General features: G+C 46.5%; 1 protein-coding gene across 23 annotated transcripts in view; it reads left to right on the forward strand.

The window, feature by feature from the left end:
• The first annotated feature begins 2,148 nt into the window (after positions 1–2,148).
• The window catches only part of MKNK1 (MAPK interacting serine/threonine kinase 1), a 46,831-nt gene continuing 21,929 nt past the window's right edge, over positions 2,149–27,050 (forward strand). For 4 of the 23 annotated variants that reach the window (XM_005543477.5, XM_015436484.4, XM_074007596.1 and 1 more), the window contains exons 1-4: positions 2,149–2,215; positions 12,506–12,673; positions 23,522–23,623; positions 26,236–26,333. In XM_005543477.5, coding sequence (XP_005543534.3) covers positions 23,524–23,623; positions 26,236–26,333 — 198 coding nt within the window. In that variant the 5' untranslated portion in view covers positions 2,149–2,215; positions 12,506–12,673; positions 23,522–23,523. Of the gene's footprint in view, positions 2,671–12,505; positions 12,674–20,905; positions 21,007–22,039; positions 22,392–23,521; positions 23,624–26,235; positions 26,334–27,050 lie in introns of those variants that run through there. The other 19 variants (XM_015436454.4, XM_074007578.1, XM_074007612.1 and 16 more) reach the window with 11 other exon arrangements.

The following is a 27,050-nucleotide window of genomic DNA, read 5'->3' on the forward strand; positions in this document are numbered from 1 at the left end:
TATTCACTCTAGAATCTGGAAGGCCCTCCATTCTGCTGCCTCTTCCTCTGGCTCACCACAGGAGGCCCAATCCCAGCATTCTAAAAGGGTGCTGTTTGCACACCTCCTATGACAGATCGCTCACTACCTCCTCAGTCACTGGACAGCTCAGACTGTTACAAGGCCCATGCTTTGGGTTCACAGTCATTTTTAAATATGACCATGGCAGTGAGAGTAGATTTATCTTAGAACTCTGTGACCCAAGACCTGCCCCTTACATGGGAATATCTGTAAATACATCAGGAAGCTGACACAAAATTTCTTTGAGAGATTCACAGAGGGATGCTTAAAGAAGAATAGACAGAAAGGAAGAGCGGGGAAAAGAAAGAGATGGGGCCTCAACGTTGCAGAGAAAAGAGCACACTCCCACCTGGTAACAAAGGGTCCTGGGAGAGGTAACATATTGGGAGTGGCAGCTTGGTTGAGAAGTCAGGCGGGGCTTTGTTTTCCTGTTGGCTCAAGATCCATAACAAAGCTGGGCATAGTGGCTCTTGCCTGTAATCCCAGCACTTTGGGATGCCAAGGTGGGAGGATCATTGAGCTCAGGAGTGCGAGACCAGCCTGGGCAACATGGCAAAACACTGCCTCTAAAAAAAAAAAACTGCAAAAATTAGCCAGCCATGGTAGTGCATGCCTATAGTCCCAGCTACTCGGGAGGCTGAAGCAGGAGGATCACTTGAGCTCAAGAAGCAGAGGTTGCAGTGAGCAAAGATGGTGCCACTGCACTCCAGCCTGGGGAACACAGCGAGACCCTGTCTCAAAAAAAATAAATAAATAAATTCCATAACAATATTTGGAGCAGGGACCTAGATAGTAAGCCATCCTCTCCAGCCTAGGGCAGAGCATCCACCTATTGAGTAAAGGATGCTGCATCACCCCCGGCTCCCATAAACACTGCAGCCTCTGAGGTTTCCTGTTGCCACTCTCCTCCCTACCCCACAGCAAGCTGTGGAATATGTGGTGAAATGAGCCACAGGCATGACTAGAGCTCCACCTGCTTTGGGAGAGCCCTCCTTTCTCTGAGCACCTCCAGAGTCCTCAAAGATGTTAACTGAACTTGGTTGCCATGTGAGGGACATAGCAACTTTGAGAACCTGGAACATAGGTCCTGAGTCTCTTAAGCTGTTGAGACAGGGAACAGGGAAGGGAACAGGCAAGCAGGGCCTCTGAAGACTTGAAACTTGGGTGGGCCTCCACGGAAGGTGATGAGTGGGAGAAGTCAGGATACATAGGGGCCCTCAGGTTGGACCGCAGGATTCCAGAAGGGAGTGAACACAGAAGCTTGATCTTCCCCCTCTCCAGCCTTCACCCAGATTGGGAAATCTAGCAAAGTCCTGAATGTTCGCTAATATTCCCAATCGGGACAGCCCTGACAAGACAGGGAACAAATGTTTGTCAGGTGGATGATGGGAAGCAAATCCTGGGGCTCTTTAACTAGCCTTGCTTACCAAATTCTCACAATAATCCTGAGACAGGCGGAGAAGGCATGTTTACCTCCATCACTCAGAGTCAGCACCTGAATTAAATCCCAGCCCACACTCTCATCCTTTCTCATCGCAGCTGCAGACTTGGGAAGGGGATGTGGGGAGGCTGGTTGAGGCATTAACCCATTTACAATTGTTTTTCCCCAATAAATGAACTTTTAAAAGTTTTAAAAATTTTGAACTACTGGGGATAATGTACTCAAGTAGAAACTCTTATGGTGAAATTCTAGGCACTCAGACCTTTAAAGAAATTGTGCAGAATTGGCCCCCGTTTTAGAAAAGACTAGCAGCGTTTCCCTACATATAAAAAGCATTTTAAAATTCCTTCCTGGCCTGCAGAAGCGCTCAGTGCATGTTAATTACACCTGCCGGACGCAGCCTCCTTCGTTCCCGGGCTTCTCCACCCTCCATTCGGAAAAGAAAGCGCCGGAGGAGCTAAGCCCCACCCACTTGGGAGTAATCTTCCCTCTCCCCGCCTCTTCTCTGTCACGCCTGCGCAGTTCGCTCAGCTCGAGTCCCCTTCCCCCAGGCGGCCCCGCGTAGCCATCAGGGCACAGGCGCAACTCCGCCCCCTCACGCCCCTCTCTGGTCGGGTCCACCCCCTGGATCTAGCACCGCCTCTTCCGCGTTCTCGGAGGAGCGATCAGCAGATAGGGGTGCGCGCGACCGCTCCCCGGCGGGAGCCAGCGAAGGTAAAAGCGAGACCTGCGAGGTATTCCTCCGAGCTATTCCTCCGAGCTAAGTGGGGCCGGGGTCTGTGAGTTCGTGTGCCCGGAAGGGGGCAGTCAGGCCTTCACGGCGGCCCGAGGTCACGACCCGATTCAGCTGCGGAGGGACAGCCTAAGGGGACGCTTTTCAGGACTGTCTCGAGCTGTCTACGACCTGTCGGGGCTCCGTCTGTGCCTGGGGTAGGGGCGCGGCCGGTGTCCGAGATGGCGCTTACTCTGTGGCCCGTTTGAGACTCAGTCTCTCCCAGGGATCAGGACCGAGGCTATGGCTGGGCACAGGGCTCAGGCAGTCCAGTGTCATGAAGTTTTTCACGTGAGGAATTTGAGAAATCTGTGTACTGCGTTATTTTTAAATTGTTTTCGTTTATTTTCAGTATGTGAAGGCTCCTGCCTGTGTGGGTGGCTGTCCACAGGGAAAGGTAATAAGAGTGTCAGGTGCACCCTGTCTTCCTAGAGAGCCCCAAGCTCCCTGTCAGTGGCAGATCAGAGGCAGGCAAGCTCACAGGAATGAAGTGTTGTTAGAAGTGCTCAACTTCAGGGTCAGGGAGTCCTGGGTTCAGATCTCATCTCTTCCACCTCTTAGCTGTGTGTCCTGGGGCAAGTCCGCTTCCCCTCACAGAGCTTCACTTTCTTCCCTAGGAAATGGCCATAATAGGGTCCATTGTGAAGGTTGAATAGGATTATATGGAAGTCACCTAGTACGGCACCTGTTATGTAATGGGTGCTGAATACATGGTAGCTGTGATTTCTAGGAGCTCAGTCATTTTGGATTGGGGTACTTTAGAAAGGCTCTGAGAAAAGAGTTGACGTGACCTGGGCCTTGAAGCCTCAGTGGGATTTACAGATGGAACTGACCCTGCAGAATGGGAAGGGCACCACTGTCCATGTGCCAGGCACATGCTGGACAGTAGGTGTAGTGTCTCACTGGATCACCACCCATCAGCCGGGTGATTTCAGCCCACTCTCCTTAGCTTCAGCCCTTCATTAGAGGGCGGCTGGAAGTAATGTGAAGAGGAAATCGAGGGTTGGGTTTTATATGGAACTGAGCCAGCTAGAGGCTTTGGTGCCCCCTCTGCCCATCTGCTCCCACCTCAACGCTTCTCTGTCTGTAATCCAGAGAGTTGGTCAGGAGTTCTGTTACTCTGGTATTTTGCAGATATTGACAGTTGTGGGAGATGGCAGCTCAGATTGCATGAAGCCAAGCCATGGGAGAGGGAAGCTCTGTGAGCACGAGCTGTCAGAGCCCAGCACGTGTTTAGGAAGTGCATGTGGTCTCCTGTAATGTGGTCCCAGAGTAATTTAATTACTTGGTTCCTTTTGCATCATCTTCATGGGTGCCCCTGCGCTCTTCCTGAGACACTGCTCGGAAACCTTGGTGGGCATCACTGCTTACTTTATAGAGCAGTGGTATCCAATCTTTTGGCTTCCCTGGGCCACATTGGAAGAAGAAGAATTGTCTTGGGCCACACATAAAATACGCTAACACTAACAATAGCTGATGAGCTTTTTAAAAAATTGCAAAAAAAAAAAAAAAAATCTCAGTGTTTTAAGAACATTTACGAATTTGTGTTGGACCACATTCAAAGCCATCCAGGGCCGTGGGTTGGACAAGCTTGATGTAGAGTTTAGACTCCAGCCTCAGACAAGTTCCTCCACCATTTGTTCCCAAACTTCTCCCCTCCCTGTTTCCCTTGGTTTTCCCAAACCTGCAACCTGTGGTCCAGTCAAAATAAACTAGTTGTCTCTGTTTCTCCTTTTTTTGAGTTGGAGTCTCACTTTGTCACCCAGGCTGGAGTGCAGCAGCGCAATCTCGGCTCACTGCAACCTCTGCTTCCCAGGTTCAAGCGATTCTCTGCCTCAGCCTCCTGAGTAGCTGAGATTACAGGCATGAACCACCACACCTGGCTAATTTTTGTATTTTTAGTAGAGATGGGGTTTCGCCATGTTGGCCAGGCTGGTTTCAAACTTCTGACCTCAGGTGATCTGCCTGCCTGTGCCTCCCAAAGTGCTGGGATTACAGGTGTGAGCCACCGTGCCCAGCCAAGTCTCTGCTTCTGAAACACTCCCTGCATGTTCCTGCTCAAGCTTTTGCTTATATTCCCTCTTCCTGGATTTCCGTCCTCCTCCTCATCTTTCAAGGTTTACATCTCATGTGGCCTCCATGGTGAAGCTTTTCTGAGCCTTCTGCTGGATTACTTGTTCCCCTTTCTGTCTTCTGTGGCAGAGGCTGACCCTCTAATGTAACTCTCATCATAGTCTACCTAGGGGTATGTACACTCCATATGTACTCTGAGTAGGTAGGTGGCAAGGCACCATGTCTCTTTCCTTCCTCCTCTGCCCAGAATAGGGCCAGCACATAGTAGGCCTCTGCAGTGTTTGTGGTTAAATGAGTCAGTGACATTTTTTATTTACTAGCTTTGGCCCTTGTTTTATGAGCTGTCAGGTTCAGAATGGGACTTTGTGTTTTTCCTCCTCTTTGGGCCTAAGGAGGGCCCTAGTTTAGATTGATGCCCTAATTACAGGCATCAAAAGCAGGAAAGTACAATAGTTCTGCACAAGCAAGGATTCTTCATTGCAGCCATTGTTTTCAGGCTCTTGTCTTGCCTTGACTGTGAGTTTTGTTGGAAGGTAGGTAATGCTCTGTTCAGAGACCTGCACTGGGTATATTAATAGTACAGTTTAAACAGGGGAAAACTCACAGGTGGTTTTCTAATCAGTTACTCTGCCCTTGGCCTTGGGAAACAGTGGTTCCTCCCATCTGGGGACCAGCAGCTATAAATGCACATTTTCCCTTGCCAACAGCCTCAGCATGTGGAAGAGAAAGTTATTTCTTGATCACAGAAAAAATATACATGGTCGAAGGTAGAAGGAGCTTGGGAACCAACCATCTGGTTCTGCCACTTTCATTTTATAGATGGGGAAAGGACTTGATCAAGATTGCACAAGGAGTCCAGGTGTGTGGCTCACACCTGTAATCCCAGCACTTTGGGAGGCCGAGGCAGGTGGATCACCTGAGGTCAGAAGTTCGAGACCAGCCTAACCAACATGGTGAAACCCCATCTCTACTAAAAATACAAAAATTAGCTGTGCGTGGTGGCGAGCACCTGTAATCTCAACTATTTGGGAGGCTGAGGCAGGAGAATCGCTTGAACCCAGGAGGCAGAGGTTGCAGTGAGCTGAGATTGCACCATTGCACTCCAGCCTGGGCGACAGAGCAAGACTCTGTCTCAAAAAAAAAAAAAAAAAAAGAGATTGCACAAGGAATCAGTCAGTAGTGGAGATAGTTCTAGAAGTGAAATGTCATGACTCTGTTTTTTCCAGTCTACTTCGTCGTTAAAACAACATCTAACATTTATTGTACACTTGCTGTGTTCCAGACACTGTTTTAAGTGTTTTTAACTGTATGTTATAGCTTGGAAACTAAGGCAGATCATTCAGATCTCTTTTCCAATTCCACAACTCTGGGTTTTAGTATGGTTTTAATGACAGTCACCTCCTACGCAGCGGGGTGGAGCAGTTCTCCAAGAGCTTGCTCCCAGATCTCCGTGAGTGAGAAATGTTGTCCCAGCAATGTCTCCTTGTGTGTTGGAGAGAGATCCCAAGAAGAGTCCAGAGTGTATTGGAAGAATGGATGAAGGAATGAAACAAGCCCACATGAGTATTAGTGGATCTTACTTTAGGAATATTCATGTACTTCAAAAATTCCCTATTTATCAAGTCAGGCAGTAAATGCAGTTTTAGAATGAACTCAGTCCAGGATCTTTCTGTAAAGATTCCCAGTATAGGATGGAAAGATTCAATTCAATAAGCACATATTGAGCTCTTGCTATGTACAAGACCCTGGTATTGAGAAATACACACAGAGGAAAACAACACATTTCCTGCCCTCCTATAAATAATTGTCTTCTCAGAACCTTCTCCCTCCAGTGTAGTTTGGAAGATAGATAAGTACATAAATAACTGAAATCAGACTGACTATGGTAAATGTAGTAAGGAATGTAAACAAAGTGGGAGTCTGGGAGAAGGAGAAATCAATCCCAGCATGATCAGAGGATTCCTGAAGGTGGAGAATTTATGCTGGGCCTTGGAGGGAGTTTATTCCTGGGAGAAGGAACAGCTTGAGCAATGGTTGAGAGGCAGAAATGCACAGGTGTAAGGGGGTGTGTGTGTGTGTGTGTGTGTGTTGTGGGAAGGGAGAGGAGTTAGTGAGAAGAAGAAATAAGCCGAAGTGGCAGGTTTTGGCTAAAATGTAGAGAGCAGAGTAGGGAGCAGAGCACTGGCATTTATCAAGTGTCTCCTTTGCTTTGTGGCTTGCAGTATGCTGGATGCTTTACATACTATATTTAATTCTGTAATATAGGCCTATTTATCTCCAATCTAAAGATGAAGAAACCAGACCTCAGAAAGATTAAAGTGACTTCCCCAAGGTTAGATAGTTGGTAAGGGCACAGCTTGGTTCAAAACTAGCAGTGCTGAGTTCAAAGGCCCATGTTATCTTCCTTATGCTGCGAGACTCCAAATGCCCTGACTGGCGCTCTGTTTTCTCTGGCAGCCGGACGGAGGTTAGACTGGAGCAAAGATGGTCCCAGAATGGGGACATCAGTGAAGAGGCTTAAAACGGTGAATCACTGGCCTAGTTTGGAAGCTGCATGGACTAGGTCTGCTTGATAGGTTTAATAGGTGAGCATTTTGGCAGCACCCACAATGCCATAAATCAGTGCATTGCCATCCTTAGCTAGTAGAATCTTCGAACCAGTTTACAGAGGCTGCAGGACCCTGGTATTTCAGGCATGGGTTCTGATGGGAGATTGACAGTTCATTACAAAAGGGTCTGTTGCGGGAGGCAGCCCATTTGGCACATCCTATCTCTTCATTTTCTCACCCTCAAATTCAGCAAGAGTCTGTAAGTAGGAAAGAGCACTAACTTGGAGTCCAGAGGCTGGCGTTCAAGTCCTGCATGTGCTCATTTTCATCTGAGACTCCTCAGTCTGTTTCTTTCCTTTGTTTTTGCTGTCAGATTATTCCCTCCTGCAGCCAGTTGTGGTTCACAGAGTGGTTGGGTTGCTTTCCAGAGCCACAGTTGATCTGGGGAAGCCGTGTCAGAAGCTGGAATAACAGTTCCTAGTTATTGAGTGCCTACTGTATGCCAGGCACTGGTGCCATGAGCTCTGTATACATTAGCTCACTTCATTCCCATGACAACTCTGTGATGTGGGTGTTAGTGCCCCCATTTTATAGATGCTGATAATCAAAGGAGTATTTCGGTTCACTTCTGAGGCCTCAACTCTTGCTAATGTCCTGACTTGGGACTATATGAGGAAGAGCTGAGAATATGAACAGGATTCAGAGAGACTAAAGTTTATATTCCAGCGTCTCATCCTTACAGGGAGACAGTAGTTAGGTTTATGGACTCTAGAGTCAGACCACCTGAGTTTGAGTCCTGGCTCTGCCACTTGCTACCTGTGTGACTTGGGCAAGTTATTTAATCTGCCTGAGTTTCTGTTTCTTCATCTGTAAAATGAGAATACAAATATTACTTACCTCATGGGGTTGTTAAGAGAATTGAGATAAGACAGCACAGTGCCTGGCACATAGTAGGTGCTCAGTGAATGTGAGCTTTAATTGTAATAATATTAACAAATATATGAATGCCCAGTTTGGTACTGTTTTTATAGAAAGTGTATTTATTAGGGCCATCTTCCCTTCCCCGGCATTGTTACCTTCTCTTTCTTTCCATTGCCCTATCAGGAACCTTTGAGATACTAGATTGTTCCAGCACATGGTTGCAATGCATAACCTGGCAGAAAGTGCCTGTAGGAAATGGGTCAATAAAAATCAGTGCCTCTTTAGAAAATCTTACCTGACTTGTGTTTTCACCCACCTCTCTCCACAGTAAACAGGAACAGAGCAGCATATGTATTCCTTTTTGCACAGCCTTCAACAAAAGTGCCAAGCAAGACTCCTCCAATTCACTTGCCAAAAGTACAATAACAGTATCTCTGGAAAAGTGGTGCCTAATTTGGTTCTTCTTTCTGTCCAGCTTAAACCCTTCGGGCCTTAAGTCATTTCTTCTTGTTCCATTTTCCATAAATATGGAAAAGTTTCTTCTGATTATAAAGGGAGGATGAGATCAAGATTTTCTCATGATAACCTTTTCTGTACTTAAAGTCAGAATCCAGTTAGGCCTCATCTTCTCTTCTCCTGGCTAAACAGCCTTGGTCTCTTTAACCTCACTCTTAAAACCTATTTTCCATTGCTTGGATCACATTGGTCATGCCTCTTTTCTTTCTCTTCGGTTTTTCTGCTTTGTGGCAGTGACCCAGACTGTACTCGGTCTTCTAATAAGAGTCCAGCTAAAACAGCTTAAGGGAAGAATAACTTCAGCTGTTTCCATCCATTCATTAACAATTATGAAGTGGTTGCCCCATGTCAGAGCCTCTGCTAGGTGTAGGGGACCCAGAGATAAAGGAGACATAGTCTGTACCCTGTCCCTAGCTCACAGTCTAGGGGAAGACATGTAATAAAATGTTACAGGTGATTTAATTATGCACAAGTGTGGGAAGCTGGGAATTGGTTAGAGCGATCAGGTGGAAATTCAGTCCCTTTTGACTAGACTGCAGATTAAGACTCCCATAGAGGGTTGGTCTGGGACAAGATGATGGAGGCCCTGAGTGACAGCACAGAAGCTTGGTTACTCCAGGGGCAGTGGACACCCATTAGAAGTTTTAGAGCAAGGAAAACTTCTTGCTGAGATCTGGCTTTTTCAACCAAGGGTAGAGATACCATAAATCTGGCTTTTTCGACCAAGGGTAGAGATACCATAAATCTTAGCCTTACCTGTGCCTCACTGATGTTTTCTTACTTGAAAGTAATGTGATGGATCTTTTGTTGGTATACAGGGTGATTTTTTTTTTTTTTTTTTTGGCTCTAAAACTTTTGTAGAAAGTCTAGTTCTTTGTTTTGTTTTTTGTTTTTCTGAGACGGAGTCTCGCTCTGTCGCCCAGGCTGGATGGAGTGCAGTGGCGGATCTCAGCTCACTGCAAGCTCCGCCTCCCGAGTTTACGCCATTCTCCTGCCTCAGCCTCCCGAGTAGCTGGGACTACAGGCGCCCGCCACCTCGCCCGGCTAGTTTTTTGTATTTTTTAGTAGAGACGGGGTTTCACCGTGTTAGCCAGGATGGTCTCGATCTCCTGACCTCGTGATCCACCCGTCTTGGCCTCCCAAAGTGCTGGGATTACAGGCTTGAGCCACCGCGCCCGGCGAAAGTCTAGTTCTTAAGCGCTGAAGAAATTTAATTCCCAGTACAGCAAGAAATTCATGAACAATTGAGAGAGAATTGGGTGCCTCACCAGGCCCAGCCTACTTAAGACCCAGCTGAAGGCCGATCAATCCGTGTAGGTTTGGTCTGACCATGGTCACCCTTCCCCACTGCAGCCCTATACCAGCAGAAGGTACAGGAATGAGGAGAGGGCTGCAGGGTCCATCTGGGTAGTTGGTAAAGAATGCCAAGAATCTTTAAGGACTGTGAGAAGTAATTTTTGAGGAGGAAAAAGGGACTAGAGAAATTTTACATGGTGCCAGAAGGAATTAGGGCTAACCAGGCACTTAGAATCCTGTGGCATGTATCTGAAAACCTCCAAATTCTCTCTCTGCCTTTGTATTTGCTGTCAATTTATTCCCTCCTGCAGCCAATTGTGGTTCACAGAGTGGCTGGGTTGCTTTCCAGAGCCGCAGTTGATCTGGGGAAGCCATGTCAGAAGCTGGAATAAGAGTTACTATTGAGTGTCTACTGTATGCCAGATACTGGTGCCATGAGCTCTATATATATTAGCTCACTTAATTGCCATGACAACTCTGTGTTGTAGGCGTTATTTCCCCCATTTTATAGATGATGGTAGTAAAGCTCACAGAGGTTGAATTTTATGTGCAAGGCTACCGGGATGGTAGGTGGTAGGGCCAGAACTGGAACCTAGCACCTAATGCCCAAAAGCCCTGCGCTTTCTACTTCCCCAGCCTAAGGTGGCTCCATGTGGCGAAATACACGAAGTCCGTAAGGAATTCTGAGGGGTTTTTTTTCTACTGTAGGCCAAGGGTTCGCAAACTATGGCCCACAGGCCATATTTGACTCACCGCCTGTTTTTGTGTGGATGCAAACTAAGAGTACTTTTTACATTTTGACATGGTTGGGGAGAAATCAAGAAAAGGTCAATATTTTATGACACATGAAAATCATATGAAATTTAAATTTCAGTGTCCAAAAATAAAGTTTTATTGACATATAGCTACAATCATTCATTTATATATTGTCTGCTGCTTTCTCTCTACAAATGCAAAATTGAGTCATAACAAAGACCATGTGACACACAAAGCTTAAAATATTTACCATTTGGCACTTTGCAGAAAAAAAATTGCCAACTCCTACCATAGGTAACAAGAAGGGACCAGGTGGGGATCTAAACCTATGACAAGACTAAAGACAGAATGAAAGCTCAAGGCCAGGTGTGGTGGCTCATGCCCATAATCCTAGCACTTTGGGAGGCTGAGAAAGGCAAATCACTTGAGCTCGGGACCTCAAGACCAGCCTGGGCAGCATGGCGAGACCCTGTATCTACAAAAAAATACAAAAATTAGACAGGCGTGGTGGCTCGTGCCTGTAGTCTCAGCTACTTGGGAGACTGAGGTGGGAGGATCACTTGAGCCTGGCAGGTGGAGGCTGCAGTGAGCCAAGATCATGCCACTGCACTCCAGCCTGGCTAATAGAGCCAGATCCTGTCACTGAAAGGTGTTCAAGGCTGTCCCTGGAAGTGTGGTAGTAGAAATGAAGAGAGAGAGCATACCCTGAGTTTCCTTAGGCCCTGGAAATAGTTTCACTGGGTTTCAGTTTTGTTTGGGAATGAAGAGCATAGTAGGAAGGACTATCCACTGTGCTAACATCTTTACTGGACAGTAAAGAGATATTTTGTGTATGAAGTAATTCATTCAGATTCACTAGAGCCCATTTTTGCCAGATACTACGTTAGATGCTGGTAATGCAAAGATGAAAAAGATATGTGCTTGCCTTTGAGGAGTAACTGGCAGGGTGACATGATCTGATAGGGAAGAAGAGAAATCGGAGGAAGGAGGCAGTGGGTGGGGGTTGGACACAAGTCCTGCTTGGGACATGTGGTTGAGGTCATGGTGAAACACACCCAACTTCCGGTTAGAAAGCCTTTGTAGAAATTTTGGCATAAAGGCTCAGAATTCAGAGTTAAGTTGCGTTTTCAGGGCTTTCCCACTGAGAAAAGGGGAAATGCATATTTATTTCATAGGGAAGTTGACAAAGCAACTTTGACTTGTGATAGCTAGAGCCATGATATTAAAATAACAGTGAACACAGAGAAAATGAAGTCATCAGATTGAAAACTAGCAATAATTATGTATTCAACACAAAACCTTGTTCCCATTCATGCCACTTGCTGCTCTCAGCGTCTACTTTATCTTTCGGGCTCTGTTACCTCTTGCCTGTGAGACTTGGACTTGGCCACATTTTTCTCTAAAAATGTGGATAGCAGAGGAGTGCCTCACTCTGTCACCCTGGCTGGAGTGCAGTGGCATGATCTTGGCTTATTGTAGCCTCAACCTCCTGGGCTCAAGCAATCCTCCTGCCTCAGCCTCCCAAGCAGCTACAGGTGCGTGCCACCACGCCTGGCTAATTTTAGTATTTTTGTAGGGATGGGTTTCACCATGTTGCCCAGGCTGGTCTCGAACTTCTGAGCTCAGTCAATCCATCTGCCTCAGCCTCCCAAAGTGCTGGGATTACAGGCATGAGCCACCATGCCCGGCCTGTCAACTTTTGCCTTTTGCCTGAGACTCCTCAGAGCAGAGGTGTCTCTTTCTATCACCCAGGTCCAGTTACATCTTTTTGGGTCTGGAATCCCATAATGGAAACAGAATCTGAAAAATTTCACTCAGCCCTTTGTTAAATCTTCCAATGCTTAATGGTAGTAGGGATAGAGAGGAATTAGACGCTGCCCCCTCCCAAATAATCATTGTTGATAATCTGGCCAGCCTGGGCAACATAACAAGACTCTATCTCTATAAAAAATTTAATTCAAATGTCTGATTTTAAAGATGAGAAATCTGTGATTGCCGTGTGTATATCTACTTAGTGGTGTAACTCATAGGTTTGGGGCATGTTCAGATTGATCTTTCTCTTTTCTGGTCCTTTTAAAGAAGTCAGCATTTTTATTTCCTTTCTAGTTCTGCTTTTTCAAGGTTTCCATGTCAGAGGCCAGTGGAGAACCGAAGATTGCCAGCTACGTACAAAGGCCATTGAGACGCTTCGTGTAGCTGGAAGACACCAACTCCCTGACAGGGGCTTTATTTCATTTGGGATTTCAAGTTTACAGACAGTATCTTCCCAAAAGTTGGAAAAACCTATAGGTAAGATTGGGTGTACATTTCAGTTCTCCTTAGATTACTTCAAATTGAAATGATCTGATACATCCAGAGGAAGGGGCAGGTAAGAGACCGTCTAGCAGATCGTGGTTTTCAGCACTTAGTTGGTTAGCTAGGATTAGCGGAGCTGCCCTGGTACAACTCAGATAACGCTTAGTAGGAGGAACACATTTCTACAGAATGACATGGCAGGGGTCATAAGGAAAACATATAACTAAAACATATTTATTTACTTTTTTTTTTTTTTTTTTCTGTGACAGCCTCCCTCTGTCACCCAGGCCGGAGTGCAGTGGTGCAATCTCGGCCCATGGCAACCTCTGCCTCCCGGGTTCAAGCGATTCTCCTGCCTCAGCTTCTTGAGTAGCTGGGATTGCACCACCACATCCAGCTAATTTTTGTTTTTAGTAGAGGTGGGGTTTCACCATGTTAGCCAGGCTGGCCTTAAACTCCTGACCTCAAGTGATCTGCCTGCCTCGGCCTCTCAAAGTGCTGGGATTACAGGTGTGAGCCACTGCACCTGGCCAGATCTATTTAATTATGAAATTAAAACTACTTCATAACAAAACAAGCTAAAACACAGTATATGAAGTATATGAAGCTCCGCTCTGCCTGGCTCCATACTAAGCAGTGGGGATAGAGAGGAATTAGACACTGTCCCTCCCCGAATAACCATTGCTAATAATTTGGCCAGCCTGGGCAACATAGCAAGACTGTCTCTATGAAGAATTCAAAAATTGGCCAAGCATGGTGGTACATGCCTGTAGTCCCAGCTACTTGGGAGGCTGAGGCAAGAGGATTGTTTGAACCCGGGAGGCGGAGGCTGCAGTGAGCCGAGATGGTGCCACTGCACTCCAGCCTGAGTGACAGCGAGACCCTAGCTCAAAAAATAATAATAATTTGAGATGTATCTTTTCAGGTTTTTTTTTAAACGTATATGTGATATATATGATGACATTTTGAAGTGTTCTGTGTTACACTGTCACCGGAGGTTTGTCATGCCTGGGAGATTGTGAATAATGCCTCACTTGCAGATTTGGGTCAGACGAGGGCTGAGTGAGAGTGGTTTTAGCCTGATCAGTGAGTTTCGTAGTCCCTGGTGGCTATGTCACCCCTCTTCATCTGAAGCTCCCCAGTGGTGCCATTGTCTTTCCCTGCTCCCCATTCCCAGCCAGCTCCGCTTCCTGAATTCTCCCCCTCTTTGATGGTCCTGCTGTTCTTATGGTGACCTGACTTTGGTTAATAAACATGTAATCATAAGTATATGAGGCCCGCCTCTTCCTGACTGCATACTAGGCAGTGGGGATGGAGAGGAATTAGACACTGTCCCTTCCTTCAAGAAGAGCCATGGTCTTTGCTCCCTTCACCTTCTTCAGTCATTTGGTAGGACTAGGATCAGTTCTGCCTCAATGGTTTCATTCCCTCACTCTGTTACACACCTCACCTCCTCTTCCTTGCTCTCCCTGCTCTCCCTGTCTCCATCGTAGGCCTTTGTCGCCCTGCCCAGGGCTGTTACAGCCGCCTCTTTCAGCCCTCACTCTCTAGCCTCCAGTTTGTTCTTCGCATCACAGTCAATTCCGTGGCCCCCAGGCACAGCTCCAGTCACACCCAGTCCCTCCCCATCACCTAGGCCAGTGGTTCGCAGCATACACTGCAGACCATGGGGGGGTCCCCAAAACTCTTCCAGGAATCTGTGCAGTCAAAATGATTTTTGTAATAGTACTAAGATGTTCTGTTGTTGCAGAGCAACAATGGGTAATACTATTGGTGCCTTGGTCCAGGTGGTGATGCTGAACTGTGCTAGTAGCCATTGTATTCTCCACTGCTCTGTACTCCCAGTTTTTTGTTCTTGTTTCTGTTTTGAGATGGAGTCTCACTTTGTGGCCCAGGCTGGAGGGCAGCAGCACGACTTCGGCTCACTGCAACCTCCGCCTCCCAGGTTCAAGTGATTCTCCTGCCTCAGCCTCCTGAGTAACTGAGATTAGAGACACCTGCCACCACACCCGGCTAATTTTTGTATTTTTAATAGAGACAGAGTTTTGCCATGTTGGCCAGGCTGGTCTCGAACTCCTGACCTCAGGTGGTATGCCCACCTCAGCCTCCCAAAGTGCTGGGATTACAGGCATGAGCCACCGCACCTGGCTTTTTTTAAATGCCATTTTCACACAAGAATGTCCTTGATGAAGTAGCAAAAATTATCAGTTTTATTGAATTCCAACCCTGAGTACAGATCTCTTTAATATTCTGTGTAACAAAATTGAAATATTCATAAAGCACTTCTGCGGCAAACCAAAGTACAGCACTTGACTCAAGGAAAAGCACGTGTGGGATCCCTTGAATTGCAAGCGGAACTAGCCGCTAGTTTCATTTTTCCGTGAAACAATGGCTGTGTTGGGTGCTGAGGCTGGAAGGTAGACAGGGGCTGGGGGTTGGAGAGCCTCGTGGGCTGTGTTTGTGCCTGGGGGCCTGAGCGCAGCCCACCTTCGTCAGCTTTTTACACGCTGCTCCCCACTTGCATCCAGCCCTTTCCTCCTGCTTGCTGTTTCTTCAGCACACACTTCCTTCTCCCCTTCCATGTCCTTCCTCTTGCTGTTCCTTCCACCAGGAGATGCAGTGACAGCTCTGAAGGCTGCTTGTGATCCCAGAATCAGAACAGAGGGAGAAGATGGACTAGAGTTGTGACCTTTTGTCTCTGGGATTCTCAGGCCCCCAGTCCTGTCTGAGGCCTGTGGGGGATTCCTTGCTGGCACCCTAGCAGGCCTCACCTGCCAGTTTCATTGCAGCGGAGCGAGACGCTGCCACCTGCATGCTGCGGCCCAGCCTCCCCTCACACCAGACTCTTGGGGAAGAATACCTTAGCCCCTTGCAGTATCACCGTGAACAGACTGTCCTTTGATTGAGCTGACTTTACAAGTGACTCCTTTCATCCATCATGTGTTAAATCTGACTAGTGTTTGAGTGTACCCTCTCCTTGTCCCCGCATAATAATGATGCCACAAAAGCAATCTTCCCACTAATGGGTCAGGCAGAAGAACGTAGCCTGTACCTGACACCAGAACTGCCATGAAATAATGTGGGTGGACTTTGGTTGGTAACTCATCTTTCATAAGATGACAAAACACAAAATACAAGGCAAGCTCAGAACAGGAAGAAGAAACTTCTGATGAATGAGGTTTTCGATGAATAGGATGATAATAATGTGGTAATAATGCCTTCATATTTCTGGAAGCTGGGGCAGTGCTGCCCAACCTTTTCACATCATAGCACATGCTGTACACCTGAGTAACAGCGAGTGACTGGAGGCCTGATGAGGGGATCAACATCTCATTCACAGCACATCAGCAGGGAAGCTCTGTGCTAAGGTTTATAAACAAAAGCATTCTCATTGGTGCCTGGCTACTTTTACTAGCTACCCCCTTCTGCCTTTCAGCATTAAGATTTAAATACAGTGTAATGGTTAAAAGCTTGAATTCTGAGCCAGACTAGATTTAGATCTCAGCTCTGCCACTTACAATGTATGCAACCTTGAACAAATCATTTAATCTCTTTGTACTTCAGTTTCTTCATCTGTAAAATCTGGACACTTAGCTCATAAAGTTGTGGTAATTAAATACGTTAGTATATGTAAAGTGTAGCATTGGTGAAGTTGATGGGTGCTGACGAGTTGATGGGTGCAGCACACCAACATGGCACAAGCATACATATGTAACAAACCTACACGTTATGCACGTGTACCCTAGAACTTAAAGTATAATAATAATTTTTAAAAAAAAAAGAGAAAAAATAAAAAGAATGCTGCCTGGCCTACAGTAAAGCAGCGTGTGCGCGTGTGAGTAATGTCACTACTAGGAGTAGTCATGTGGACTCTAATACTGCTCCGGCTGCTACTTCAAAGATGTAAGTGTTCTGGGGTCAGTCTCCCCAGGCACCCCCTCATTGCCTCCTCTGTTTCACATTTCTTGGTCTTGGCCACTTCCTTAGAGTGCCCATGACACTTCCTTTCAGCGTCCCTCAGTTCCTGATCATTTTCTGCATTCTCCATTTGTTGTGGAATGCTCAGCTAGCTGATGCCCGAGAAGGGTCGGTAATTACACTCCTCTGCTTGCTCTCACCACTATTTCTTCTAAGCTCTTTTGGCTGAGGGAAATCGCTCTTAAAGGTTGGGGAGACCTTGAAAAGAATTCTGAAGTGCTTGGGAGAGGAGTGTGAGCTAAGTTTGCAGAGCTGAGCTAGCCAGCAAAGTCGGATTCTTAGTGGGGAGAGGATCGTCTCTGGTTTCACGCACAGATATGAAAGCTGATGAGTTCTCTGCAGGCTCTTCAAAATTTGGAGTACAGATCTGATTCCTTTGGGGACAGTGTGGCTCATAAGACTGTGGAGAAGTAACACAGTTCTTTCAGAAGGTGGGCCTCGAGGTCACCTTCTGGGGCAGAACCATGGATGGGTACTTGCATGTCAGGAATGTCTGTGCTGTAGTAGTCCTTCTAGGAAGCCTCCCCAACCCCTCCTCATCTGCTCTGTGAGTTCTCTGTACCTCTCCCCTGCAGGAACCAGGATGATTCTTGGATCTGTATCCTTAACACTTAACATCCTTTCAGTTCCATCAGTGCTTGTTCACTAACAGGTTTTACAAAGAAATGAAATATGGCCGGGCGCAGTGGCTCAAGCCTGTAATCCCTGTACTTTGGGAGGCCGAGACAGGCGGATCACGAGGTCAGGAGATCGAGACCATCCTGGCTAACATGGTGAAACCCCGTCTCTACTAAAAAATACAAAAAACTAGCCGGGCGCGGTGGCGGGCGCCTGTAGTCCCGGCTACTCGGGAGGCTGAGGCAGGAGAATGGTGTAAATCTGGGAGGCGGAGCTTGCAGTGAGCTGAGATCTGGCCACTGCACTCCAGCCTGGGCGACAGAGCGAGACTCCGTCTCAAAAAAAAAAAAAAGAAATGAAATATGCATTCCTATTTTAATGGAGAAAACAAGATAAACATATGCCTAGGAATGGAGACATTGTCATCGATGACGATGAGACTGCTCGTGAGCTAATGTCATCCCTCCTCCCATGTGCTCTGTGCCCCTGCCAGCCAGAGCGATCACCAGTGGCCCCCACTGGCCCTCTGGCCCTCCTCCAGGAGGGCCTCAGCCTGACCAGCCCTTCCTTGGTCTGGGACACTCTCTCCCAGGCCCCAGCCTGACCAGCCCACTCATCCCTCAGGTATTGAGGCTTACCTGTCTCTTCCTCTAGTTACCCAACTGGGTTAGCTTCCTCTCGCCTGCTCCACAGCACCTAGTGCCTCCCTGTCCCAGCACTTGTCCTACTGTGTTGAAATTGTTTTAAGTGTCAGCAGCAGATTTAAACGCCCATCAGGGAAGAGACTGGGTCTTCTCTTGTACTCTCATTGTCTAGCAGCAGATGATCAGTAGGTGTCCAATAAATAGAGTATTACTGAAGAGTAAGTCAGTGGCGCTTTCACTTCTAGTCTCATATTCGATCCTCACAGCAGCCTTGTGACGTGGACAGCCCAGGCCTTCTGCTTACCTCATTTCATATACAAGGAAACTGATCCTCAAAGAAGCTAAGCAGCTTGCTGCAGTTCGTGCAGTGGAGGAGAGCTGTAGCTCTCAGGCTCCAATGTTCAGCACATTTTTTCATTTGTTTTTATAAAATATTTACTTTTAAAAAGTAGCATTTTTAAAAAAATAACATTGGTTGTTTTGAATGATTGTGAAATTAGTATCTTCAAGGCACCATTATTCCTAAAATGTTTCTTTCATCACTGAATGTTGAATTTTAATACAGAGAAATCCAGACACATTTTTAAAAACTAAAATCAGATACCAAATTCAATATGTGTTAGAGAAAGATTATGGTGTACTTTATTTAAAAATAAAACGTGAGTTAAACAAGAATTGCGTAAAAAATAAATTTCACTGTATACAAGTTAAGAGAATATTGCAAATATAAAGAAGAAAATAAAAATCACCCCATCACATAGATAAAACTATTATATATTCGAAATGGTCTGGACTTGAAAGAGCAGCATTGAGTTTGAATCCCAGTTAAACCACTAACTAGATGTTTAGCATTGGGTAGGTTATTTAATCTACCAGCTGCCTGCTCTGAGCTTTCCTTACCTGAAATATGGCAAAAATATTTACCTTTTGAGATTATGATAAGAATTAGAGATAATGTGTACAAAATATCCACATAGTTGGCGCTTTTTAAAATTCTGTGTGTATTAGCAGTTTTGTGTATTTCCGTCTAGTCTTTCTACTCTATTGGGTTCGTATGTATGCATACATACCTGTGCATATGCATATGTTTTTGGAAACATATGAAGTATATCTTTGGGTATTTTTGTCGTCGTTGTTGTTGTTTGAGACAGAGTTTCGCTCTTGTTGCCCAGGCTGGAGTGCAAAGGCGTGATCTCGGTTCACCTCAACCTCCGCCTCCTGGGTTCAAGTGATTCTCCTGCCTCAGCCTCCCAAGTACCTGGGATTACAGGCATACACCACCATGCCTGGCTAATTTTATACTTTTAGTAGAGACGGGGTTTCTCCATGTTGGTCAGGCTGGTCAGGACCTCAGGTGATCCGCCCACCTCGGCCTCCCAAAGTGCTGGGATTACAGGTGTGAGCCACCGCACCTGGCCATCATTGGGTCTTTACAACAACCTGTGAGATAGACAGGGTGGGTGTGTTTTTAAACCTATTCGATAGATGAGGAAACTGAGACTCTAAGAGGCACAGTAACTTGGCCTTGGTTCTGTTGTAATATCTGAACCAGGGCTTCTGCCTTGCTCGCCTGATGCCAAGCCTGTGTGCCTTCCCTGTCAGCAAGCAGCCTGCTGCTGCTTCAGTTCCACTTCCACCTCCACTAATAGACACGTGGTGGACCGCTGAGCCATTCCCAAGAGGAAGGCAAGGGCTGAAGGCAGCGGAAGTGCTGGGAGCCTCCAGACCAGCTGGGATCTGCCTGAAAACTGAGAAGTGCCCACTTCCTCCTCTATCATAACGGACACATTGCTCAATCCTGTAGCAAGAACCAGGCTTCTGTTTAGAAAGTGAAGGACCTGGCCGGGTGCGGTGGCTCATGTCTGTAATCCCAGCACTTTGGGAGGCCAAGGCAGGTGGATCACCTGAGGTCAGGAGTTCAAGACCAGCCTGGGCAACATGGCGAAACCCCATCTCTACTAAAAAATACAAAAAATTAGACAGGCACCATGGTGGCACGCGCCTGTAGTCCCAGCTACTCGGGAGGCTGAGGCAGGAGAATCGCTTGAACCCAGGAAGTGGAGGTTGCAGTAAGTCAAAATCGTGCCACTGCACTCCAGCCTGGATGACAGAGCAAGATTCTATCTCAAAAAAAAAAAAAAAAAGAAAAGAAAGTGAAGGACCTCTTGTGTCCTAGACCCTTTTTCGAAAGGGGGTTTATCCAGGAATTAGTAGAATTCCTGAACTGGATTCATAGAACTAAGTAGCCTTACTCTGCATTGTCTGCAGGGCAAAGTTGTACCCATGTTTCTTTCAGGATGTGCACTTGGTACCTAAAGGGCCAGTGTGACATACCCCGCACCTAACAGTATGCACGTCATTTCATATCATTTCCATTTCAGTGCAATTTCTGATGGCTGCTATGTGTCTGACACTGTGCCATGATCTGTAGGAGAAACAAGTGAACAGGGGACAATCTCGGCCTTTAGGAACACAGGGGAGCACTCAAGGCCAAATAAAATCAGTGCCCTCATGGAGCTTCTCACAGGGTGTTTGGGAGCAGAGGATGGAGCACCAACTACTAGTTCTGCTCAGTAACACCCTCCATTTGCATAGCGCCTAACAGACTTCCAAAGTCTTTGTAGAAACCTTAACTCATCTGGGGTTATCAGGGAGCTGCAAAAGGGTGGGGACTATTGAGCTGGGTTTTGGTGACCAAGAAGAATTCCTAGGCCAAGGGAAGCAGGTGAGCCGAGGTGCAGCTTTACTGTGGGGGGGTCCCACTCCCTGAGGCAGCATTTATCCCGTGAGTGTGTGCCTGGTGAATTAAGGCCCCACAAACCTGCTAGTGGACTCTGTGATGAAAACAGTGTGTGGCCAGGCTCCACATGGGCAACTAGCAACGCTTTGGTGAGATTATGACACCTCTCTCTTCCCCCTTTGTAACCAGGGAAACTAAGCATGTTTCTTTCACTTCACCCATCTTCCTACATTTTTTCCTTCCTAGTTTCAGAAACAACTCTCCAAGTTCCGTTTCCAAGGAAAGTCTTAACCATTTGTCCCTTCTGGCGTACCCTCTTTCATTGAAATCCATGCAGAATATACCAGGTACTCTATCTTTGTGTGTGTGTGAAGCCATAAAATCTAATATTACGTGTGTGGCAGTGCTCTGAGGTATGCTTCTCGCACAAGAGGCTCCCTCAGCCCTGCTGTGGTAAAGACCAAGTATAAATTGTCGCTAACAGGGTTTTCTCATTAAAGTCATGTGCCTGAGTGTCCCCTGTGAATTATAACGCCTCCAGTCCTCTTGCTGCTCCTCTGCTCTGCCTGCCTTTCGGCTGTTTTGCTTGTCCTGGGGCCCTCCATCAGAGTGTGGACAGGGGAAGGAGAAAGAGCCGAAATCCAAATCTGTTTCCTCTGCACTGGGCCTGCGGTGCTGATGAGAAAATAGATGCAGACACGGGTTGCCTCTGGACTGCACTCAAGGTCAGGGCAAGAGAGAGAGACAGTGGTTCCTCCTTCTCAGCCTGCTGCCCCGATGGCCAGCACCCCCTCCCTGAGCTCCTGAAGATAAGTGACCCTGCGTTTTATTTCTGCTGAATTTCCCACTGTGTCATACATTTGGGCAGCTTTTTTCCTTTTAATTTACCTTGGTGAGGGTGGGTGTTGAGGTGCTGATTTTTTTTTTTTTTGAGACAGAATCTCGCTCTGTCACCCAGGCTGGGGTGCAATGGCGTGATCTTGGCTCACTGCAACCTCCGCGTCCCAGGTTCAAGCGATTCTCCTGCCTCAGCCTCCCAAGTAGCTGGCACTGTACAGGCACCCGCCACCACGCCTGGCTAATTTTTGTATTTTTAGTAGAGACAGGGTTTCACCATGTTGGCCAGGATGGTTTCGAAGTTCTGACCTCAAGTGATCTGCCCGCATTGGCCTCCCAAAGTGCTGGGATTACAGGCGTGAGCCACGGTGCCCAGCCAGATGTTTAATTCTTTGAATTCATAGGGTGTTGCCGTCCCCAGATATATCTTGTGTTTGAAGCTCTTGGCTACGGTTATATTTTGAGATCCTCTGTGGATTTCTTTTATCCATGTGTTTATCTGTTCCCCATTCTAAACTATAATTAAAAATGTGCTGTCATCAGATCCCCAAAATGGATGGAAGAATGCGCCTAAATTGAGCTATCAGACACTTGGCTGCGTAACCGTGCTGTCTGGATTGTGGTGTTGAAAGTGCCGTCCTGTGTGCTTTCTCCTGATGGCTGGCATGTACTTGCCTCTGAGAACAGTGTATGGACCTGCCTGGGCACTAACCAGTCTTCCTAGCAGACTTGCTCTTTCTCTGGTCGTATGCCGCCGGATCCTCTGAGAAGAGAGTGGGCCTTTCCCCTCAATGGGCGAAGAGCCAGCTTCCATTTTAAAAGCTCTCAGAAAAAAAAAAGAAGGAAAAAAAAAAAAAAAACAACACCAACAACCGAGAGCCTGTGTTTATTGAAGGTTGGTCTAAAAGTCTCTCACGTTGTATACCCCATCAGCACTCGAGTGCCTCTATTTTAGAAGGATGTAAAGGTTTAATCACCCTGGTGGGGATTTAGACCCAGAGACTTCAGAGAAATCTTATTATTTCTAACTGCAGGCAAAGAGTATTAAGGCTCCACTCTGGATCAGGGGCATGACATGTTCTATAAGTAATTTATCTTTAACAGGGAAAGGCCCATACTAGAGTGTCTTAGAAACAGGACTGTGATTGGGCACTGGTTCACTGTTCCTCCTTTTCTCTTTCCCATCTCAGTGTCCTGCTTCTTCTTTCCATCTGACCTGTTTCTGCCCAATCTGTGCAGTGTCTGAATGCCTGCCTGACAAATCCTCCCTTTAAGATGGGGAGCCAGGTGCTTGCCAATGAGAGATAATAAGGTTTTTTGCAATAAGTGACCTCATCCAGCAGCCTGGCGCAGACCTGTCAACTGCCGACTTCTGAATGGGCCTTACCTGCAGCCCTTCTGGTGGAGGAGCTATGGGAGGAGAGGATGCCGTAGGCTCCATAGGCACTCAAGTCGGTGCTCTTGGACATGAAGTAATTTGGGGCCATTTTGAACCCCAGCCCTATTGCTACCTTCACAGAGACTGTCTCCACTCCAGGCCATTTGTGCCCTGTGCGCATCCATAGCGATGTTGCTGAGCCTGTGACTCATCTGCATGGACCCCTGCTTGCAACCCCCTTCTTGCCTAGCTCCCTCGGTTTTGCCTTTCTGATGCTGAGGCTGGAGGATGTCACAGGTCATGTTCTGCCTATGGAGTCATTGTTCTGTTTGGAGAATATGGTTTGACCAGTGGCAGATCTAAATCCATGCGCTAATGAGCTTGGTTAAAGCAGGCTTCCGCTGGCTTCTTTTAATCTAGCCTGCCTGTCTGAGCTCCTTTCCACAGTTAATGATCTCCCATAATGGCTTTGCCTTTAGTTTTTCCTCCTAGGTCAAAACAAATCAATAGTCTTCACAGATATTTAAAAACCATCAGTGTAAGCCTCCTGGGTCCTCCCCCGACTACCTTTTTTTTTTTCCTTCTGGGTAAATTTACAGCTTGATCAGTACAGTGATGTTTCCCTTCCTTCTCCTCATATCTCCCAGAGATGGGCAGCAGCGAACCCCTTCCCATCGCAGATGGTGACAGGAGGAGGAAGAAGAAGCGGAGGGCCCGGGCCACTGACTCCTTGCCAGGAAAGTTTGAAGGTTGGTCACACAACTCCCCTATATCTGGGCCTGCAGCTCCCCAAGTATGGGAGGAGCATTCCGGGAGCCACAGATCCAGATCACAGAATGTGTCAAGTTAGAGCCGGCTGGTGGTTATCTGTGTGGTAGGGAGATAAGATGGGGATGAGGGAGTTTACACAGGGCATTACAGAAAGAGAGCGGGGATGGAAAAAGCTCTCAGATGATGCACTGGCCTCCTGTGAATGGCTCAGGTACTGCTTCCTTTTCAGGGAACAGGAAGACCTATCTATCAGTGACATTGCCTGGGGTCTTCCATCCTTTTTTCAGGTGTGATTCTTCCCTCAGCTATTCCTGGAGGGGCTGCTGAGAGATAGAACCATGTAAGAGGAAGAGAGAAATACCAAAGGCCATGGCCGCAAATGAAACTTGAGTCTCCTATAAGCAGAGAGTTTGTCTCTCAGATTATAGCTACTTATGCTGTATGTGTTTGACTACATTTTATAGAGTACATACTGTGTTCCGTAGACACGATACTGGGTCATCAGACATTTTTTGACACTCTCTATGTGCAAGGCACTAGGCTCAGTGTGGGTCCTGTTATCAATGGCCATGTGATGGGGTGATTGGACACTTGTGCAAAGCACCAAAAGCATCAGTAGCTACTCCTAGGAGTAACATGCCCCACTTCATCTGTTTTGTTTTCTTTCATTGTGAGGTCTGAAGTAGCTTCCCCTCATGGTCCCTCCTTCCAGCCTTCCAGACACACTAGTGAATTGGCTGTTCTGCAGAGTAGTTCCAATAACAAGCACTTTATGGGTTGGGAATATGGGACCTCCAGTCACCCACCTATCCTGGTATGTGTAAAGGGCTAATGCCAACGTGTCCATTGTGAGAAGCACATCATTTAAAACACTTACAAATAACAGTGTGCCATCTGCTCTTATAAACAACTGAAAGACCAAACTATGATGGAACCAAGAAAGTACTTTCAGCAGGGTTTTTTTTGTTTGCCTTTAACTCAAACAGCAGGGGTGTGTGTGTGTGTGTGTGTGTATGTATGTGTCGGGGATGGGGATCGGGGAGAGACAAAGATCCCAAGGGTTTTCAAATAGTTTCCTAAACAACAGCTCTTTTGCTCTTTCAGTTAACACGAGAGAGTACTTCCTGTTTTTTAAGGACAGTTTGTGCAATGACAGGACTTCTCCTGACTGAAAGTGATAAAATCTAATTCATGGGTGCAATGTCTTCAGCTCTGGCTGTGGTTTCAATGCTAGGTGCCTCAAGAGGAAAAGGCTGAAGAGTGGAGGCTGAGTGGGGTGAGGTCAGGCAGCTAGTGCTATGATGGAGATGTGGCGTCCTTTGGAAGCGGCTCAAAGAGCTGTGCCCTTTGTAAGCTTGGGCAGGTCATCTAGATGTTCCTTTAACCCAGATCTATTACTCTGTTAGAACAGCTATGACTCAGTACCCTAAAAACCTCAAGGCATCCTTTGCATCCTACTTCTGTCTATTTCCTGTGGGTGACTTCTGGAGACTTCTCAGAAGCCTCCAATGACTTCCATTGTATGGGGTATAAAATAGAACAGTGTTTTATTCTCCTTTGTATAGCCAGTGCTTACACAGAGCTTGGCACATAATAGGTGGTCAGTAAATGAGTACATGAATATTCATTCAAATCATACCCCTTCTCTGAGGATCCTCCAGATTCTCTGAACAAATTTTTTTTTTTTTTTTTTTTTTTGAGATGGAGTCTCGCTCTGTTGCCAGGCTGGAGTGCAGTGGCGCTAACTTGGCTCACTACAACCTCCACCTCTCAGCTTCAGGTGATTCTCCTGCCTCAGCCCCTCTAAGTAGCTGGGACTTTAGGCATGTGCCACTACACCCAGCTAATTTTTGTATTTTTAGTAGAGACAGGGTTTCACCACGTTGGCCAGGATGGTCTCGATCGCTTCACCTCTTGATCCGCCCACCTTGGCCTCCCAAAGTGCTGGGATTACAGGCGTGAGCCACCGTGCCCAGCCTCTCTGAACGTATTTAACCCTTTCCTCCCTCAACTTTTTTTTTTTTTTTTTTTACTGTACCTTGTCCCTCTGTGATAGTGTTTACCAATGCCTGGTTTATTCTGGGGTCACCTGTGTATGTGTCTGTCTTCCCCACTGGACTGCAACCCTTAGAGGAGAGGGATCATAAATATATATATTTTAGAGATGGGGTCTTGCTGTGTTTGGCCAGATTGGTTCTGAACTCCTGGCCTCAAGCAATCCTCCCGACTTGGCCTCCCAAAATGCTCAGATTACGGGTGTAAGCCCCTGCACCTGGCCTTTATTTTATTCCTTACTCTGTTATGCTGTCTGGCACATAGTAGATGTTCAGGAAGTATGTGCTGAATTGAGACCCTTTTGCTGACCTCATTTCTAAAATGAGGAACAGGATGCCTTGTACGTGGTCTTGTTGTTGAGAAAATGGGTCCTGAGGTGGTTGGGAAAGCTACTTGTCTTCCTTGTCACTGAGTGCTAGAGTCATCGGGTGCCTGTGTCGTCTGATCAGGGAAGCTGAGCCACAGAAGTTCTTCCCATCTGAGCTTGCAGTAGGGTGACTCATCTTGTTATTCCTCTCATCCATTTCACCTCTAGATATGTACAAGCTGACCTCTGAATTGCTTGGAGAGGGAGCCTATGCCAAAGTTCAAGGTGCCGTGAGCCTACAGAATGGCAAAGAGTATGCCGTCAAAGTGAGTGTCTCAGCTAAATGCCAGGCTTTACTTTGCAAATAGTCATTTCTAGCTCATCCTGAACCAAATAAATGTTATTTTCCATAAGAATGGGGGCTCTGAAGCTGTATTCACTGGATTCAAATCTTGGTTTCTCTACTTACTTACTGTGTTACCTTGGGCAAGTTACTTAACCTCTGTGTCCTTCAGTTTTCTCATCTGTAAAATGGGTGTAACACTAGAACCTATGTAGAATTGTTGTGAGGATTAAATAAGTTAATACAGGTAAAGTGCTTAGCACAATGCTTGGCTTATAGTAAGTTTCTCATTATTCTGACAAATGAAGTCAACTTCAGGGAGTGGACAATCAGATTTGGAATTAGAAGGCCTACCTGAATTTCTATTTTGACAAACTATAACTGTTTGACTTTGGGTAAGTCATCAAATGTCTGTAAGCCTCAGTTCCTACATCTCTAAATGATGATACCTTCCCTTCTGTCTCCTGAGGCAGTTATGAAGATGAAAATTAAAATATCCTGGGAGAGGTGGAAACACTTTACACATCACAAAATGCTATACAAGTATTAGATGTTAGCATGATAGTGAGAATTAAAAACTAAGGTGACTGATTTGGTAACATCTGAATGTTATCTCAGAAAAAATAATGAAAAGAAAAAAAACTAAAGTGACTGAGCGCTCAGTTTTGGGGCAGGAGAAGTGGCCTCTGGCCTCATTGCT

This window comes from Macaca fascicularis, chromosome 1 (assembly GCF_037993035.2).
Source record: "Macaca fascicularis isolate 582-1 chromosome 1, T2T-MFA8v1.1".
Classification (NCBI taxonomy): Eukaryota; Metazoa; Chordata; class Mammalia; order Primates; family Cercopithecidae; genus Macaca; species Macaca fascicularis.